Genomic DNA, 15,433 nt, shown 5'->3' with positions numbered 1-15,433 from the left:
CTATTTATTAAGAATTTTTAAAGAAAACACTGCTTGAAAATGTGACTGGTTAGACAGGTTTCTTGGTTATAAAAATGATTTGGTTAAGAGAGATTTCACTTCATACATTGAACTTAAAAAAACTTTATTAGAATCTATTAGATTTGTATTTAATCAAGCTGTTATGAATATTGTTCTTTCTTGCTTCTATTAAGTGATTTTGCAGTGTAAATATTTTAAGATCAGCTGAAGGGCCAAGTGAGCTGATTCCATATACTGACAGGGTAAAAGTGTTTAGTATGATGAGATCTATCTGTGGTCAAATTTTCATGGAGATCTGTTAGCCATGTTAGATTTATTACCCTTCGACTTTTTTACATTATTTTTAATGTTATTTCTTTCAAAAATCATCTCAGAAACTACTGGACATAATTTAATGAAAACTGATATGCTTGTTCCTTAGGTATGAGCATTTTTTACCCAAGAAAAAACATGGTCGCTTTTACAAAAATAGTATGGTTCTTATTGAACCAGGTGAGCAATTCAGGCTATTTAGAGCCTCTAGTTTATCTTATTTTCTCAATGTATGTAGAACTGAATAGCTTTACATGAGAGATGATTTTTAGCAATAGATATGATATTTTCAGTTAAAAATGTTATTTGAGTTTAATTAAAAAATGATTTTAACAATGAATGAAATAAGTATTGAAGCGTTCTGTGAGGTCTGCATTAAGGTATTTAATTTTAGCTGTTTAAGCTATATAATTTATCACAACGACTTGTAGATTTTTAACTTTTATACTTCTAAGATTTAGTCGGGAGTATATACATTGTAGTTATCCAGTTCTCTGTCTTTTCATTGGTCTGTCACAAACTGGGTTTTGAGATTGAAAATGAAATTATTTGACTGTGAAATTTGATATTCCTTAAAAATTATAAAATATGGTAATTTTCTCTTTGAGAACTTGGCATCTGTATCTGTAAATACTGACTGAATGAAACTATTAATGTTTCCTCTCATTTTTAAATACTCCCCCCCTCCAAAAAAAAATTGTTTCATTTCACTGGATTACTTCTGAAATTTAATGTTTTAAATTCTTAAACTTTGATTGATATTCTTTTATTTTATTTTCAACAGCTTACCGTAAGTGGACAATCGACCTCTAGAACATTGATTTATGATGTTAATGAATTTAAGAAATGTATTCAATTTTAAATTATGAGGAAGAGCTGCTTGTTTTCAGCAGCTCATAAATGTATATAATGTAGTCTTACTGCTTGTTTTCAACAGTTCCCCAAAAAGTCAATGGTTGACTATATATAGTTTGTGAGTGAACCCTGTATATACATTATCAATGGTCAGCAGGTAAAAGGTATTTAATCCTATATTGATTGCATTATAAATGACATTTACCAATCTCTGAAACCTTTTTTTTTTAATTACTCTTCTTGCCAAATGGGCATGTACTTTTCCATTTCAATTTGCAAAAATGAAATTTCACTAACCAACATGGTTAGAATTTGTCCTTGAAATATTGAAGATGACATATCAGATTGTCAGAAATGTTAAGAGATATTTAAGATTAAAAAAAAACAATCGTCCAGGGTCATAACAATACTTGTCGGGAAATTAACAGTTGCCATCTTGGCGAGTGCTTAATAATTAGCACTTGCTAAATGTAATTTTGTAATTCTCCAGGGAAAGCTAGTGGAGGTTTTGACGAGTTAGTTAGTGGAGGTCTCGATGAGTTAGCTAGTGGGGGTCTTGACAGGTTAGCTAGTGGAGATCTTGATGAGTTAGCTAGTGGAGGTTCTTTCATTTATATAAACTCTGTTAGTTGATTTATTATTGTTTTAACCAAGTACATGTATTATTATTATTATCATTATTATGCATAAACATAGCTCAAAAAAAGTAGTTCTATTTTATCATGAAGTACTATGTTCTAAGGCTTTTGGAGTTTGATAAATGCATAGATTTTTAGCCATATCTCAGGGGCTGTTATAAAAACCTTTCCCCATTACATATTTTTTTTTCAAAGTCATGCAGATTTCCCGAAATATTAATGCTTTACTCCTTAATTGTGATTCCAAAATGCCATTTTGAATGAAAATTCTTCATTATTTTACCCTAAAACCCCAAATCCCAGCCTTTCCTTGAAAAATCTATGTAATATTGCAGAATAAAATGTCTTCCATGCAAATTTAAATGATCTCATCAGTTGTATAACAATAGTATTAGATAAACACAAGATTTTGATCCTTTTTGGATAATACATGTACAAGTATCAGTATACAACCAAATTATGTGGCTTCAACATTGGCTGTTTAATTTATTTCCAATGACTGCAAACAAATACACATTAAAGTGACATCTGAGTGCAAACTACATGATTTTTATGTACTTCTACTCTGTAGAGAGGGAAAATAATTTTTAACCCTTATTAGTTTGTCTCTTTGTCACGCTTATGTCATAAAAGTAGTCTTCACTATTTTTGATTGATTGATTGATTGATTGTTGTGGTTTAACGCCCGAGCAACAATATTTCAGCTACATTCAGGTGATAAACATGAAATAGATGTAAAAGTGAACATGAAATGATGATAAAATGAAAAATGGGATGGGACACAAGGATAATGGAGTCTACAAATTTTGATTGCCTCTGGAAATAGGGAGGGGTGGGTAGGTTTGGGCATTATAACCTCCTGTGGCGGAGCCCTATGGTGCTTACTCCAAGAGAATACCACAGACGGGTTCTTTTACGTGCAAGGAGCATGTCATCCTTCCCAGCATGATGCACCACTATGGTTTGTGGTCAGGTTTTCCATATTATGGCCTGACAACCACAGCATGTAACACGCCAGGGGTACCCCATTCTACCACCTGGGGCACACAACCCAGTTGCTCTGTGTCAGAGTGCCCTAGCCCATGGCCAGGGTTCTAAGCATTATTTAGTTGCCTTTTACCTCAAGCTTAGTGCTGCTGCTGGCCTTTTTTGACACTCGGACCTGCAGAAGGCTCACTATTATGATAATAAAAGCTATTATTTTGACATGCTTTATATACATGTGAGTAAATCTGTGCACACTATGCCAACATAAAAATTTCTGTTATTCACCCATGCAGAACATGAAAACTAGTGCAAAACGGAACTAAAATGTGTTAGTGCTTCCAAGTATGTGAAAAATGCTTCATTTCATTACATTTTTCTTTGCAGTAGATATTGGCCACATGAAAATTAAAAACAACCATGAAATTTGTATCACTACTTGTGCTGTTGACAAAAATATTTGGCATGTGGCCATTATGTCCAGACCACAAATTGACAAAAAAAAACCTACAAACCTCCCAATATGGTAAAAATTATTGGAAATTCCACTTAAAACAGTACTAGAGATACTAGTCCGATCAGACTTAAATTTTACAGGGAAAAATGTGGGCTCCATTCAGAGTCCTTCATTTTCTGTAATTACTATTTAATACAGCAGTAAGAAACAGTGATTTAATTAGTATTGAAAATATTGTAAAGGAATATCCTACATTTTAAGTTCTTAGGTAATAGAACAAAAAAGACTATCTTTTTATCAGAATTGTCAGTACATAGTAATTAAAAGACCATGAACTGAATCACTGAAGTCATTTTGAAGACTTTTAAAAGCAGGTGAAGGACATGTTTGATCTGGAAGTTTACCATCTTTATAGAATAAGTTGAGTATAGAGTTTTTGTTCTGTATGAATATACTGACATGTTATTCTGTTCAGTTTTATCCATTTAAAAAAAAAACTGCTTGGTATATTTTGTTTACTTTATAGAAACTATACATGAATGAAAGGTTTTTGATTTTTTGCTTGTTTATACAGTATAGTAATCCAACGAGTAACATATTATATGTACTTAAAGTTGACCATTAATAATTCCTTTGAACTTAGTGCACTTTTGACTGCTTTACATAAAAACAATGTCTACTTGAATTTATATATAAGTGGCAGGTCAAGGGGATTCTTGGGGTTTGACTCCCTTTTGTTGAACAAATTTGTTGATTTTTTGTAAATATTGGCAAATTGACCAAATGATAGCCTGAATCCTTTTCTTCCCCACCCCCACCCCCCTTTTTTGTTCAAAATATGTTGATCTGTCCCTTTATGTGCACTCGTATGAATGAAATTTTTGTCCGTTTTTTTTTTCTTTTTATTTATCAATCAGATTTTTTTTATCTGTAAATCGAGTGTATGTGTGTTTTTTTATAAATATTAATTTTAATATATTTATTTATCTCCCTTTAATTAGGAAAGCGGAGTTGTCTCCCTATTTGTTTACATCATTGGTTTGTTTATGCATGATTGGTGACGAACTAACAAAGAAAGCTTTCAATCAGCTGATGTCTGGATTAATGCTCATTTGATTAATTTTTTTAAAGGAGAAACTTTTAAAACAGAAAAAGGACTTAGATCAAGAAGATTACATTTTAACTTTATCGATAGTTTTTTTTTAAAATATTTTAGAAACCAGGACGTGACTGGCGATATAAGGAAATTTGATCGAGTCTGATAGTCATTGTGTTCTTGGAAATAAATTACATCAGGTAAGTTAAATTTTATGCTTTTTGTTTGTTTGTTTGTTTTTTTATTGTTACTTGTTATTGTGTATTGTATGTATATAAAGGTACATGTAAGCAATTTAACATGTATGAAGCAAACTACCAACTAGTTTATGTATAAAAAAACTATTTTTTATGCTAAATAAATGTACATGTACAAACTCCATCAAATTATGCTAGAGGTTGTTGGGCAAGCTATTTCCTGACTTGGTGCCATCCTAACGTTGGGGTATGGAGGAATGGAATTCCAACCTCAAACATTGTAGGAGTACATGTATTTACATGTACATGTATATAAAATACCCATGCATGTACCCAGTATGTGCTGCTGTTTATAGAAGACCCTTACAACTTATGCAACCTCAGCCTCAGGGGTCAGTCCCTTATATTACATGTAATGTGTTAGAAACTAATTGTATGTAACCTGCCCATTAGAAAGTACATATACATGTATACATTGTACATATGTAGCATTAATAATTGATGAATTTTTGTAGTTCAGGTTGTGCTGGTTGTTTAACTGAGTGGACCATGGATTTAAGTAGATTTTAATGGTAAATTAAATGCAAGATTATTCATTGAAAATAGCTTGTGTGCATAAATTTGGTGTTGGATATTAAACTCTACATGTTAGTCTAGAGGATCCTTCTTTTTAAATATCCAATTGAATCATTTGGGTTTGTTTTTAAGGAAAATGAATTTAAATCATGAAAGACATGTATGATGGAAAATTCAATTCAGTGAATCTAATAAATGTTCTTGTAGAAATGATACAAATGTATGTGATAGATTTAAGAAAATTATCTCTAGACAAGGCTGATTTGGTGAAATAGTTAACAAACATCAGGATTATAAATGAGATTTTTGAAAGGTTCAAATGCCGTCAAATCTCCATATTAGGTACATGTACATGTATATTCATTGTGTAATTAATAAATCATTGCTTTATTGTGCAGTAATTTTGTTGCCTATTCTTCAATGTGTCACACCAATCACCTGAATGATTTTCTGAAAATTACTCAGCAATTTTAATTCTAGTGTTGATTGCTATTCTGCGTGGACAACAGTTAAATATAGTGTTTGTTGCATTTCTGGAAATGGAAACATATTTTCAAAATTTTGTCCAAGCAATTAGTTTGATATACATTTTAGCAAGTTTTTTTGCTATCAATATCATATCAAATTACCAAACATATTACCAATTTGTTCTTTGTAATGGTTATTGAAAACTACATGTATTTTAAGTCAATATACAGATTTTATCAAAATATACAATTATTGTCTAGTTTTGTTGTATTCTTACTAAAAGGTCAGGCATGAAAAAAATGAAATCAGACCATTTGTAACAGGTCATCTCACATGGTTCCAATTATTAGGTACTGTATGCATGTACATGCCCAAACCTGATAATGTATTTGAAGGGTTCAAATTCCAGCACTGTCTGGACCTTTTGTATTATGTTTAATTTTCTCCATAGCATTTCAGTTGAGTCAGTGTCAGGGTTTAAGCCAGGATTTTAAAACCATAAGAAGTATTTTACTTTTTTCTGTTGCTATTTTACTTGATAAGAATTGAATCTGTAAGAATCAGGCAAAATTGAAAGACAGTGAATCATACTCAGAAAAAAACTCCCAAATTTGACAATGTGGGCACATACATGAAGTTTATGGTCTGTTGATGAGGAATTGATAGTTTGTTTGTCTTAGAAGTGTTATAAGGTAAAGATGAGCTACAGTATCTCCATTTGATGATGAAATTGCAATATGTTTCTTATAATTTTTACCTGGACTTACTGACACTCAAACTAAAAAAGAAAATTCAGGTAACATTTTGAAATTGATTCCACAGAAAGACTTGTGTGTTTTTTCCACCATGGTTCACCCACTGTCTAATCCTTACAGAGAAAAGCAGGTAATTTAACAGCAACCAGTCAACACTATCCACTTGTAACTACCTGTATCACTTTTACATTTAGGAAGAAAATTGTATATTGAGTGTCTCCTTATTGTTGTCTGTTTACACCTTCCTGGTTGGCATTACAGTGACTCTACTTATTGACTTCAAATATATTTATTTTACAATGTTCTACGTGGGAAAAATTGCAACATATTTTCATGTTTTAAAGCATGGAAACATTCATGTATGTATATGACAGTCATGGAATGTCTATGAATTCACATCATTCACATGAAAACAACAGTTTTCCTAAATAATATGAAAGTCATACCTTTTTCATACAATACAATGAATGTTCAATTGATGATATAACTTATAATAACTGCCATATGATTGATATTTTCGTGAATTAATTTTTTATTTGTCATTGTGGTCCTAAACATGCATTTTGTGCACATATATGTTTTTCAGATAATTTCAAAACATGTAAAAAGATTGCTGCAATTTTTCATATGTACAGTACAGGCCAAAAGAAGATGTGAATTCATGGTCATTACATGGGATTGTAATGACTGCTATTAACAAGTGACTTACAGGAAGGTGCTGTTCATTTTTAGGTTTTGGATTTATCAATATATCTTATGTCTACACAAACGTATAGTCCAAATGTAATTCCTTTTATATCATTCAATACCTCTTTTTTAACCAGTATATATGTTTCTTGCAATTCTATTATTTTTGAAAATTTAATTGAGATCTAGTCTTCATATCAACTGAAGATTTGTAGGACTCCTTTTTGGCCTTGAAAGATCATATTTAGTAAGAAATTGGTATTCAGGAAATTTAGTTCTTGCAGTAATGTGTCAAGAAGCATAAAATGTGTTAAGCATGTTCAATTTAACACTTATCTGTCCAGTTCTCCAGCCTTTCTTTAATAGTTTATCATTAATAAACAGGAAGTGAAGAGCAGTGATTTTAACCAAGTAAAATTGGCAGGAAAATTCAAATTGATAAAAGTGTCAAGTTTTTTAGCTCACTTGGCCAAAGGCCATGTGAGCTTTTGCCATCACTTGGCGTCCGTCGTCCGTCCGTCCGTAAACTTTTACATTTCAATCTTCTTCTCTGAAACCACAGGGCCAAATAAAACCAAACTTGACACAAATGTTCACTGGTATGAGGGGATGAAAGTTTGTGATTTTGGTGCCGATTGGAAATTCAAGATGGCCGCCACCGAGGATCTTAGTTTAACATTGGACCCTATGGGAGAAACATGTAAAAATCTTCTTCTCGGAAACCACTTGACCAAATTAAACAAAACTTGACACAAATGTTCACTGATATGAGCGAATGAAAGTTTGTGATTTTGGTGCCAATCGGAAATTCAAAATGGCCGCCACCGAGGATCTTAGTTTAACATTGGACCCTATGGGAAAAACATGTAAACATCTTCTTCTCGGAAACCACTTGACCAAATTAAACAAAACTTGACACTATTAAATGTTCACTGATATGAGGGGATGAAAGTTTGTGATTTTGGTGGCGATCAGAAATTCAAAATGGCCGCCACCGAGGATCTTAGTTTAACATTGGACCCTATGGGAAAAACATGTAAAAATCTTCTTCTCGGAAACCGCTTGACCAAATTAAACAAAACTTGACACAAATGTTCACTTTTATGAAGGGATGTAAGTTTGTGATTTTGGTGCCAATCGGAAATTCAAAATGGCCACCACCGAGGATCTTACTTTAACATTGGACCCTATGAGAAAAACATGTAAAAATCTTTTTCTCGGAAACTGCTTGACCAAATGAAACAAAACTGGAAACAAATGATCGTTGGCATGAGGAGATGAAAGCTTGTGATTCTTTTGCCATTTCAAAATGGCTGCCACTGTGAATCTTAACTTAACCAAAGTTTCCGCTCGAGAAAATATACATCTAGAGGTCGCCACATGATCTTCAACAAGTGGGAAATTTCCTCCATGTAGCAAGCTCTAAATTGCCCCAATAAAAACAAAGTGGATAAATCAGTGAACACAATACTGAGGGGGGGCTGGAGGGGGTCTGATCCCGGAATCCCGACTTTATTTTTACTAAATCCCGAAATCCCAAACAACAAAGGAACTTAAAAACTGCTAAAATCCCGATTCCCGGTGGATTTATTTTCCGAAATCCCGGGCTTAATTCTCAGAAATCCTGAAATCCTGAGCTTAAAAACCCCTGATCCCAGCATCCCGAAAAAGGTCCGGCCCTTCCTCAATACTATATCAGTTTATCATTTATGGTAAGAAACTAAAATGTTTTAAAAAAAGACAACTACATGCCAGTGACTATATTTCCTGCCTTGGGACAGGCGCAAACAATATGCAGCGGGGTTAAACTAGTTTTGTTGGATCCAAACCCTCCCCCTCTATACGGTCAAAGGCTAAAATAAATACAAAGTTAGACACACAGTAAAAATCAACCTGAAATACATCCAATTCATTAGAAAAGTACCTCAACAATTATTAACAATAACATAGAAGACAAACAAATGAGGTATAAACAATGAATGCTCGCAGTTACTGAAAGCAAGCTCAGGACACAAATAAGGATGACAAATCTTCAAGCCTCCCAACACAAAAAATATCAGTTACAAAACTTCCAAAGGATTTAGAACTGCAACATCATAGACTATGTTGGTCTAGCAAGAAGTTGTGCAATGACTAAAATGCTAAAATATGAATGATTAAGTTATAATGTAATGATCTAATAAGAGTATCAATATTTTTTCCTACAAAGACAAGATTTAATGATCTGACAACAATGTCGAATTTATATCCTTTATGAATCAGTCTATTTAAATAATTCTTAAGATTTGATGGACATTGTTTGCATTTATGTGCCTTGTAAACTATATTTCCATACAAAACTGGATGTGAAATGCCTAGTTTAATAAGATTAGTTTTTTAGCAAAGTAATTATGTTGGAGGCTAGGAAACGCTGTGTTTTGCAGAAATTTCATGGATTCCGCAAAACAATGGCAATTTCTGCATTTTTAAAGGCCTGGTTCCGGATTTTAGTATGTTGGGGTTGCAAACTATGCATTATGTCCCCTTTCCAACCTGTCCCATGCAATAATTCCTGTTTACCAATGCTTTAAATTGCAAGAAAATCTTCATCTAAGGAAAATTCCTTGTAAATTTACGCAAAATTATATGAAATATTTAGCAAGTAATTAAACCAGGTGAGCGATACAGGCTCACGTGAGCCTCTGGTTTTAATGTTAATGCAAATTAACTTTTGGACAGTTTTAAAAATTTATGAAAAAGGTGAAATGGAACAATATTTATATTTGTGTGTGGAGTTGGATCAGAAGTATGGATTGACATCGGGTTCATATGTATTAGGGAAAACAGTTCGTGATATTAAATATGAAAAATGCAAATGTATGATTGCAATTTTATTTTACATCATGTAATCTTTGAAATTTTGTTCATGCTACAATTTTCACAGGGATCAAAAACCTTCAGTGTTGACAGCACTTTGATTCTAATTATCAGCACCACAATATAATTCAATAACTTGTAAATATTACACATTTTTGTCCACTTGCAGGAAATGATCATAGGTGTAGGGAGAACAACAGGATTATGACAGTAACTCATGTAAGTTTATTTTCCAGAGGTTTATAGAAATTCAAGGAAGTTGTATATGGGTCTAGGACAAAAGCCCCCCCCCAAGGAGAAAAGCCCCCACTTTTTTGGTTTTTTTAACAAAAAATAATTATCAAAAGACAAGTCAAAATTGTCTTCTATTGAAATGTAACAAAAAATAAAAATAAAGGGTTTCAATTAAATACTTCCTGATTGACATCAATTTCAAACTTATTGAAAGTTGTCATAAGTTATCATAGTTACAAGCAACTATGAACATCATGAAAAGATGAAAGATAACAAAATACATTATAACTAATTGATTATACCATTCATCTAAACTTTAAAACTTAGACTAAAATAAAATTTCAAAATGAAATAAATGTTTAAATTTTACAATTCTAGTATTTATACATTTTTATATCAGTCCACGTAGAATAAGTTGCAAAAAAAAAATTAATTTCTCACTGCAGTTATAATAGAATTATTATTATTTATTCATAATTGATTGAATAATTTCTCATGGGGGTGGAGCTTTTGTCCTGATCCTGTTGTATACATGTACATGTACACGTAGGTGCATGTAGAGCATACCATTACTGGTGCCAATCCAGAATTTTTTTAAAAGAGTATTTTAGGCTTTTATTGACCATGTTTTGATCAAATAACACACTGAATTAACAAAATCTCCTTACAATTTGAGGAACATTCACTCCCATGATCTGTGACAATTCACTAGTTGGACTACTGTAAATTAGACTTTTCCATCTTTGCACGAATCTGAGTAATGTCTGTACATGCTTAACAAATACATAAATAAAAAAGAAATATTGAAAACTGTTATCTTCATTCAGTCGTGGCTTCAAGAATAATATCAAAATCAGAACTTTGATTGTAGAAAGAACTTCAATATGTTTCTGGAACTTTTGTGGAGATAACATTTCCATGTAGTAGGTAGCAGTCTTTGTAAGAAGCATGCAAATTCTGTGAAATGTGATAAACCTGAAAAAAAGGCTACATAGTTTTATTTTTTATTAAGTTAATTTATAGGTCTTTATGATGAAATGTATAATTATCTGTCCAAGGACATAATCAACATGGAAAGTCCAATAGTTTGTATTGTATTTTGGTGTCATTTACAGATTTACATGTAGTACATTCTATATACTTTTTATCTCCTATGAACAAGGGTTATATGAAAAGCCACATGTTACTCTCTCTTTACTATGACATTTTCCATAAAACATCAGGAATAAAATAAGTAGGCTTTCCTACCATGAATCACATTTTGCATTATTCTTATTTGGAGTGCTACTTAATTATTTTGAAAAAACTGTATATTAATATCGTAATTGATAACAAGGTCAAAGAGGTTATTAATAATGCATTGAATTTTTCTAAATTTTTGATCAAATTCACATTGTACGTGATGATTCACATTGTACGTGATCTAACAGTAAAGGAAAATATTTTGATTTAAATTTGCTTTTGTTTAATTGTTCACACTACAAGGGAAGGTAGTTTTTCAAATTATATGTACATGTAAACCCAAATATATTGTACATGTATATGTAATTTGAACATCTGTTTTCCTGTCGTTCTACATAATTGAGACAACTGATCAGAAAATGACTACTATGAAACCTGTTTATGGCCAGGACAATAATACATCTGTATGTCTGTTTCCAGCTACCAACAATCTTATTGAAATTAGACCTATCAATTGTTTCTTTCAGCCACTGCAGTTAGGCTTGAACAACACTATATCCTACTATCCTACTTTCTGTTCCGATGACCTTTTTGATCAACCAATCAGATTTCATTTTTTTTATTTGAAAGCATTACTCAAAGGAAAAACCAGAGGATTCTATAAAGGTCATCTGAACAGAAAGTAGAATGGAATGTTGTTAGATCCTGCATGCAGTGACTGAATGGAACAATTGATAGGTCATGTTTTAATTGGAAAGGGTAGGTAAGTAGGGAAATTTTTTTCATTTTTCAAAAGCATTTAAATTACATTGAGCTAATGGGGAAACAACCTTAGCTTTTAATAGTACTGGAGCCAAATGCCGTAAAATCTTTACGTATGGCACAAACAGGTTAGGTAGATAAGGTACATAAAGTATGTAGCAGGAAACAGACATTTTTTTTTCACCTTAACCAAAACCCTTTTAAACTGTATAATTCTGTTTGTTTCAAACTGATATGAAGGGACTTCAAAAAGTGTCTGGTTTAGACAGTTTTTTTTGGTTAATTCAGGGTTTAGTTTAGACATGTTTTTTTGTTTATTCAGGGTTTGATTTAGACAGGTTTTTATGTTTATTCAGGGTTTGGTTTAAACAGGGTTTGATTGAGACAGGTTTTTTGGTTTATTCAGTGTTTGTTTTAGACAGGTTTTTTCTTTTAATCAGGGTTTGGTTTAGACAGGATTTTTATTCAGTGTTTGATTTAGACAGTTTTTTGTTTATTCAGGGTTTGGTTAAGACAGGTTTTTATGTTCATTCAGGGTTTGGTTTAGAAAGGTTTTTTGTTTATTCAGGGTTTGATTTAGACAGGTTTTTTTTGTTTATTCGGGCTTTGTTCTAGACAGGGTGTTACATTTATTTAGGGCTTGGTTTAGACAGGTTTTTCCTTTATTCAAGGTTTGATTTAGGCAGATTTTTTGTTTATTCAGGGTTTTATTTAGACAGGTTTTTTTTGTTTATTCAAGGTTTGACTTAGAAAATTTTTACCATTTTTCTATGAATGACAAATCTTATTTGATTTCTAGAAAGTTCTGTTCACATTTTTGAAATGTTGTATACATTGTATTGCTCCTTTGAGAATTTTATACAAATGTTCTTTTTTTCTGGTTTGGAACAGTTCCATGAAGATGAGTGAAATTGAGTCTAATGATCATGTAGCTTTTCAATTTACATGTAAAATTCAAACTAATAAGTTCAACATTATGTAATGAAAGGATGATTTAGCAAATGTACAAATGTATAAGTGAAATATTGAAGCACCTGTATAATACATTTATATTGTTCTTTCACTGACATTTTTGAAAGTTCATAGAATAGTGAATGATAAATGTGTGTATACATGTTCAACAATGCCAATATACATGTAATACTGAGACATGTACATGAATAAGTGTGTACATGTACAATGTTATTGTGTATAAATACAATGTATAAACACTACATTAGTCCATTTTGTTTTTAAGGTGTATACATGTACAAGTCACTCTGTCTGATTGTCTATGTCTTAAATATCTTTACAGTGCTGCTTCTCAATAACTTACTTAAGAGGGTGCCCATGAAAGACCCGCGGGCAGTACATGTACATACCAAATCATCCATAAGAAATCACTAACTTATATTTTCTAAAAAGTAAAAAAAATTAAATTGTTGGTTTGTAATTTACTGAAATGTTTAGAATAAAAAAAATAAATGCTGTGTATATAGAAAGCTCTAGAATTTAAAATAAAGGGATACAACTCTTTGATCTGTTCATAATTTGGTTGATTAATAAGTGAACTATAGAAATATATTCAGAGTCCTCCACTTTAGATACAGAGAAATCCATGTTCTCTCTGACTTTATTAATAATTCAACATACATGTAGTACAAACATTTTGGTGGGTTTATCATGGACAGTCTCAAAAGACTTGATGAATCTTTTAAAGCAATTAGGCATGTGTGGCACGTGTATGTACATGTAATAATTGTCAGATCCCTGCAATATAGGATACTCCAATTTTGAAGGGTTTGTACATGCTTCCATCACATAAGTACATTGTTAGTACAACGTACTCCGTGGAAAATCTATAATGAGTTGCTAAAATTTAAACGAGATCATGTTTGGTTTGGCTATCTCAGCTGACCATATTTCTACTTAAATTCATGACAAAAAGCCCATAGCAAGTTTTTCTTGAAAGAACACTAATTCTAGGGAAAAATATCTGTGTATATACATGTTCATACAGTGCGTGCAGTAAAGTACATTGGAACATACATGTAAGTGAAGTAAAAATGTCAATTCACATTTGTGCTTTTATACCATGTACATGTATTTTTATTTGAAATACATTATACTTTTTTTTTTCAGTTTATGTTTTAGTATAGAAATTTTATAAGCCATGCCTTTGAGGGATGAAAGGTCAAATATTTATGGTGTGCCACTTGATGACCAGTTTGATGAAGAGTTTATGGACCAAGAAAGACAACTCTTAGAAGAAGATGATGGGGAAATTCACAATGAGAGCAACAATCAAAATAATAAATGCTGTAGTAAACTCCACATACAGCCCTGTAATTGTAGTTTACCCAAGTGTTCTAGAAAAACTAACATTTTTTTCTGTGTAGCCATTTTGATCATTTTTAGCGGTGTTTGTGTAAGTTTAGGGTACATTAGTGTCTTTGTTTTATCACCTAGTCCTGTGCTGGACAAGTCATATCATGCTTTCTCCATACCAAATCATGAAGCTTCCATTAATTATGAATCTTTCAAGATCGCTGCAGAAAATAGCAGAAGTTCGTCAGGATCAAAACATTCCATTAATTCTGCAATCCAACATCGTCTAGCGAAAGACAGATCAAAACGTAGTTTCCATTATTATGCTGACCTCCCCCAACGTATGATTCAGTGGAAAATGCAGGTCATTTTTCTTGCACAGGGAGAAGACGAAAATATATTTACACGAGAGAGACTTGAATTTATCCATGGCATTGAGCAAAGAATTACAAATCATTCACAATTTAAAAATTTCTGTTATAAAAACTACGGAATAGATGACCCTGCTTTGGACTCAATAGACAGATGTTCACCTTTGAACTCTTTAATGCAGTATTTCTATCCTACCTTAGACAATAACAATAATACTCATTTTGATGGCCTTGGATCGAAGTTAGCTGATATAAATAGTACTCTAAAATTTGCTATGTCTGTGTCCGATCATTTTTATTACTTCGTGGACATGAAGATTAACAGTACACATCCTAAGAGTAGATTGTTGAGGACGGAGGTTTTATTTGGGTCACCTATAAAAGGTAATTTTAACATGTAGTGACTGGTGTACAAAATAAGGGTATTTTCTTTGCTTCCATTATACATATACATGTATTTACTTTACTTAGATCTGTACATCTAACTTTACAAAAATCAAGGAAAGAAATTGTCAATACAACTTTTGTAATGAAATAGATTACAATTTCATGAAGCTGATTTTCCTAGACAGCAAATACGTTTGTAGTGCTGTGACAAAATTATTTCAGTATTTTTTTTTGCTAAGAATTTTTGTTGTCTTGACAGTATTCAACATAATTGAAATTAGTAATTAT

General features: G+C 31.9%; 1 protein-coding gene and 1 long non-coding RNA gene across 11 annotated transcripts in view; one reads left to right on the top strand and one right to left on the bottom strand.

Annotated features, from left to right (window-relative positions):
- The first annotated feature begins 3,668 nt into the window (after nt 1–3,668).
- Nucleotides 3,669–15,433, top strand: part of LOC148600706 (protein dispatched homolog 3-like) — a 28,856-nt gene continuing 17,091 nt past the window's right edge. The window contains exons 1-5 of one of the 10 annotated variants that reach the window (XM_088556501.1): nt 4,282–4,563; nt 5,076–5,132; nt 10,072–10,121; nt 11,949–12,081; nt 14,202–15,142. In XM_088556501.1, the coding sequence (XP_088412627.1) occupies nt 14,233–15,142 (910 nt within the window). In that variant the 5' untranslated portion in view covers nt 4,282–4,563; nt 5,076–5,132; nt 10,072–10,121; nt 11,949–12,081; nt 14,202–14,232. Of the gene's footprint in view, nt 3,688–4,279; nt 4,564–5,075; nt 5,133–6,945; nt 7,075–10,071; nt 10,122–11,948; nt 12,082–14,201; nt 15,143–15,433 lie in introns of those variants that run through there. The other 9 variants (XM_088556495.1, XM_088556500.1, XM_088556499.1 and 6 more) reach the window with 9 other exon arrangements.
- On the bottom strand, nt 10,726–11,941 carry LOC148600707 (uncharacterized). The gene is made up of 2 exons (XR_015917334.1): nt 11,754–11,941; nt 10,726–11,111 (listed from the first exon to the last, which is right to left on the bottom strand). It is a non-coding gene; the product is annotated as an uncharacterized LOC148600707 (long non-coding RNA).

This window comes from Perna viridis, chromosome 12 (genome assembly GCF_037379345.1).
Source record: "Perna viridis isolate PV_CMFRI_1.1 ecotype Kerala chromosome 12, ASM3737934v1, whole genome shotgun sequence".
NCBI classification, from domain to species: domain Eukaryota; kingdom Metazoa; phylum Mollusca; class Bivalvia; order Mytilida; family Mytilidae; genus Perna; species Perna viridis.
The sequence above is the reverse complement of the archived record's forward strand: the minus strand, read 5'-3'. Positions and strand labels throughout refer to the sequence as shown.